This window comes from Atta cephalotes, assembly GCF_000143395.1.
Source record: "Atta cephalotes unplaced genomic scaffold scaffold00061, whole genome shotgun sequence".
In the NCBI taxonomy this organism is placed as follows: domain Eukaryota; kingdom Metazoa; phylum Arthropoda; class Insecta; order Hymenoptera; family Formicidae; genus Atta; species Atta cephalotes.
Genome location: NW_012130125.1, coordinates 133,284 through 138,253, shown reverse-complemented (window position 1 = coordinate 138,253; position 4,970 = coordinate 133,284). Strand labels below are relative to the sequence as shown.

General features: G+C 37.3%; 1 protein-coding gene across 1 annotated transcript in view; it reads right to left on the bottom strand.

Moving 5' to 3' along the window:
- Nucleotides 1-3,868: 3,868 nt before the first annotated feature.
- The window catches only part of LOC105623611 (S-adenosylmethionine decarboxylase proenzyme), a 17,250-nt gene continuing 16,148 nt past the window's right edge, over nt 3,869-4,970 (bottom strand). Inside the window, exon 6 of the mRNA XM_012204998.1 lies at nt 3,869-4,174. Within this exon, the coding sequence (XP_012060388.1) occupies nt 3,869-4,174 (306 nt within the window). The remainder of the gene's footprint in view (nt 4,175-4,970) is intronic.

Genomic DNA, 4,970 nt, shown 5'->3' with positions numbered 1-4,970 from the left:
ATATATATATAGTATATATATATATATATATATATATATATATATAAATCATTCTTTTTTAAATAATTATATGTATGTTAGAATATAAAGAAAAATTTTAACTGTTGAAAAAGTTAAGAACTTTGAAGAGATAAAATCATTGTCAATTTACGTAGGGAATAAGGACGAATAATAAATTGCGTGACACTTTCATTGACTAAATATAATCTTTATTTCATAGATATATTTTACACAAAAATTTATTTATTTTAGCATGCAACAGTGATCTATTAGCAACGAATAGTAATGCTTCTGAGAGTAACACTCCACGATGTGTTACAGCATATTCCTTTTTTTTCTCTTTCTATCCTGTCGACATCGCTGTCGATTAAACTTCTTTATATTGATTAATTATTTGTACTCTCTCGTTAACTGCGTTATCTTATTATCGCACATCGATTGATCTTATTATTCATTTATGTAATAGAAGTCGTTGAATCTAATGATTAATGACAAAAAGGGACGAGAAAACTGTTATTAATATAAAATATATTATAGAAAATAACAAAGTCAAATTCGTAAAAAAGGATTGCAAAATATAACGGTTTAAGAAAATAATTAAATAAGGTATCACATTAATACTTTGCAATATTCTCGTTTCGATCATGTGTAAATTGGTGAGTGTGCGACATAATTCGAGAAATAATTAATTATTTCAACGACATGATCTTTAAAATAAAATAGAAGTAGGAAAAATAAGACAAGGAATTTCATGATTGTTCGAGCGACTCTGCGTGCGTATGAGGAGCTTTTAAATAAATTAACGAAGCAGGAAAAAAGGAAACTCAATAAAAATAAAAGGTACTACGGAAGATGGGTGTTTACGAAAATAATTTTATTGAAATGGGAAAACATAAGAGACGAAATTGTTGCTCTACGAAGAATCTTCATTGCAGCAACAGTAACGTGTCATTTTATCGTACGATTCCATAAAAAAAAAGAAAAAGAAAGAATAAGATAAGGAGCCTATCATCGATTAAAAGAACTATGGCGAGAAACGAGTCCATCGGTAGCCGATCTAATCTGCAACAGTCGACTCAAAAGCAAAACAAATTTCCTGTACGCAGCATGTCTCTTCTTATTTAAAAAATGAGGATATTTGTTACGCTAACTAACGTTAAACGAAAAGAGAAAGATATAAAAAAAGTCGTGCGTTGATATCATTCTACCGTTCGTCGTCTGATTACTAAGGAATGCTTTCCATTTGATGACAAGTCGATACGAGTGTCGTTTCATCTTTGTGCCAAGAAAGATAAAATGCTTGTGTCAAAAATGGAAAGTACTCAAGATCTTGCATCGCGATGTACGGTCTCTCGACTAAACAGCTCCTATACATCGTTCCTGACCACAAGGATGATCGGTGACGAGATCGATCCTCACCCTTCACTCGCGTGACTCTCACGCGACATTGATGATACGTACAATGTAACAAAATAGACTAATGTCTTTTTATCATCTTCCAGCGTGTCCCGACTTCTCTCAACGGAGAATTCGGAGATCAGTCATCGAGACATCCAACTATTTCTTCTCTCTATTATATTTTAATCGTAACGTAAAACTTTCTCGACCCGTTCTTCTTTTTTATATGTATATATTCTCGGCTGTATATCTCAGCAATAATAATTGCCCGCAATGCTCGTCTATGATTAATGAAATTCACCAAAGAAAACTCCATTTAATCAGGGAGGGGATATATTATGTCAGATTGTTGAAGTTAATCTATAATGTGCTCCTTTCTGTTTCTGTTGGTTTTTACTTCTTATCTTTTTTTCTCTTTGTGTGACTTTTTAATCAACAATCGAGCTTTTTGTTTCTTTCGGAGTTCATCAATTTTTATCTTGAATGATAAAAAACGAAGAAACAGGAGGCCAAAGTAAGAGATAAAAACCACGAATCAGAAAGCAAAGAGCACGTTGTAGATTAGTTTTTAATACTTAGATTTTATAATATCTTTTTTGAATCCTTACATTCTAGAATCTTCGAGAATGCTCGATTCTATCTTGGATTTCGCATCCTTGCGAAATAGCCTGGATCCTTATGCTCTAACAACGTTGAAGTGTCTCCTTAAATTTTAAGAATCTTTGAATTCTTACGTTCTAGGATCTTTGCATACTTAGATTCTAGGGTCTTTGGATAATTAGGTGTTAGATTCTAGGAACTGTGGATCCTTAGGTTCTACGGTCTTTAGATTCTTGGATTAAATTCTTACAGAGAATTTTTGCGTCTCACTTAGGTATTCTAGGATCTTAGAATACTTCTATATTTTCGGGATGAGAAGTGAGAAAAAAAAGAAGGAACAGTAGATGCAAAATATTTGTATCATCAAGTACGACTTGGTCTGAAGTGGCGCAGAATTTGGATTCCAGAATGTTTGGATATTTGCTAGGTTGCTCTCTTGCAGACTATGAGGACTGAATACGACGTTTTTCCCCGAGCGGATTTTCGAAAAAAAAAAAAAAAAATACAAATCAAAAGCGCGTCGTAAGGAACTTTAATCGACTAGAGGATCCGACGACGTGTCAAAAATGCCGTGTGCATGTAATAAACACCGTACATTTTTTTCTTCGGCGAGTTGAAAGAACTAGGAGAGTGTTGTGAATGTTATAAAAGTTATAGCGTTTCCTAGAGAAAGTCAGTTTGGTTCCTTCGATCTTAAATTTCGCTTATTGTAATCTCGGACTATTAAGTCATGAATCTTTGGACCTTAAATAGTCATGTTTTCGCATTATGTTAAAATGTTAAAATGTTCGAGAATATTTTGCAGAACCAAACTTCGTGACTACGCGCGGAAATTCAGAAGACTATCGCGAATACGCATGCAATGCGTTTATATTAACGAGGTATGCATCTTTTCGACAATACGGGATTTGCGAAATAACAATGGGATTCCTCTAATTGATGAAGACTGGCCGGAAGTAAGATATATAGAAATTGAGAAAAGAAGAGAGAGAGAGAGAGAGAGAAAGAGAAATACATATGTATATAAGCGAAGAGAGAAAGAGAGCTCGCTACGAGGTAAGAGAGGTGTGTCTCCTCCAAAACAAGTCGGGGTGGCGTCGCGACGCACAACGTCGACAGCGACGACGATGGGCGCCTACGCGTGCCTTCACGAGATCTTGTTTCGCCACCACGAGAACTTCATCTTCGGACTGAGATATTGGAAGCTGATGACCGAGTGCGGGATCAGGGCGAGTATCGGTAGGAAGCTGCCGCAGCTGCGACTTTTTGGCTCCTCATCACTCTCTACCATCGTTGCCGTCGTCTTGCTGGTGGTGGTGACAGTAGTGGTTGTCGTCGTGGTGGTCGCCGCCGGTGTCGAGTACGGATAAGGTGTCGACAGGGGATTGCATGTTATGTGGATGTCCTCGGAATTCCACTTGTTCTCGCATCTCACGTCGACATCTCTGTCCGCGAGGCTTTTTCTTTTTTGCTTCTTTTCCGTAGCGATGCTCATATATCGCACGACGCCATTCCTCTCAGTAGTGCCATTACCATCGCCGCCGACGTTGACCTCGCTCTTGAGAAACGAACTCTTAAGGGATGTTTTACGGTATACCTTTGATCGTAGCATCTTCGTCGTCAGTTGCGGCAACGACGCTGAGCGAACCGTGGAGTCTGCGCCAATCGCGCTCTTCGGGGTCATGCTGGAAACGTCACGACCCCGAAGAGTGGGTGACTGCAGGGAGATGGAATGCTCTCTGTCTCCGCTCGTCGAGATCGTCATCGCGCCGTCGCGATAGCGATCACGGGGAGGAAAACAGGGAGAAACAGGAGTGGTGCGCGCTTCATTGGTCTCGGGTTGCGAGACGAATGAAGCGTCCTTGAACCCTCAGCTCGGGAAACGCGAGAAGAAGGCGCAAGTCAAATCATAATTGGGGAAGCGACAGTATTGCACGTCGGTGCGCAGCCAATCGCCGGAACGATTCAGATAATCGGATCGCTTCTCGAGTTCGCGCGGACAATTAGCCGCCGCGGACTGCTTGTTAGCGAAGATCGTCACGACAAACTTGCCCGGCTTGAAGGTGTTCAGCACGCGACGGATTATTTCATCATACGATGTCTCTGAGACATTGCATTCGAACGACACGTACGAGAACTCAGGCTCTGGCGTGATGTGGATCGTCATGTAGCTGCCCTGAAAACAAATGCAGAAGATAGCACCGCGTTCGTGGATAATTAAGATTTTCCGCGTTACTTACCGGCGATATCGAATTACAATATTAGATATGAAGAATGATATTATTCTTCTAATTACAAATAAATTCTAATTACAAATCAGGAGAGTCTTAATTATATCTAAAATATCTTTTACTTGAATTTATATATTAGAGGAGAATGTGATATTATGGTCCTTGTAGATATAATGACTTTCGTGATATCTCCACTATTAGATAAATTCTAGTGGTTATTTATGAATCACTTGATTAGTAGCCGTTACGTAACAGCACTAATACATAATAGTATTTTTTGTAACGCATTTTTATTTTCGGGCATTTCGAAATGTTTTCAACATTTTAGCGTTTAATTATACGTAAATGTGTTATTTGTTATATTTAATATTTAGTTGTACGTATTTTTCTTATAGAAAGATAAACAATGAGCATGGCATTTTGCTGACATAGTTCCCTAAACGTGCTGATATAATAAATACAATCTGTTTTTTTCACATCGAAGTTATTCAATAAGTCCTTTATAGCTCTACTATTAATCTATCGCTTACATTATATATTTAATAGATTTTTAATACTAGAAGAAAAAATATGTATGTAATGAAATTTGCATACAATATAATACAGTATAATATAGTTTCTACAATATTTTATTGTTATAATTTTTCGTAATTTTGTGATCAAGTATCGTTTTTTAAAGGAAACTAATTTAAAAAAATCTGTTAGAGGTCACATCTTGTTCTTCTCTTCTCTCTCTCTCTC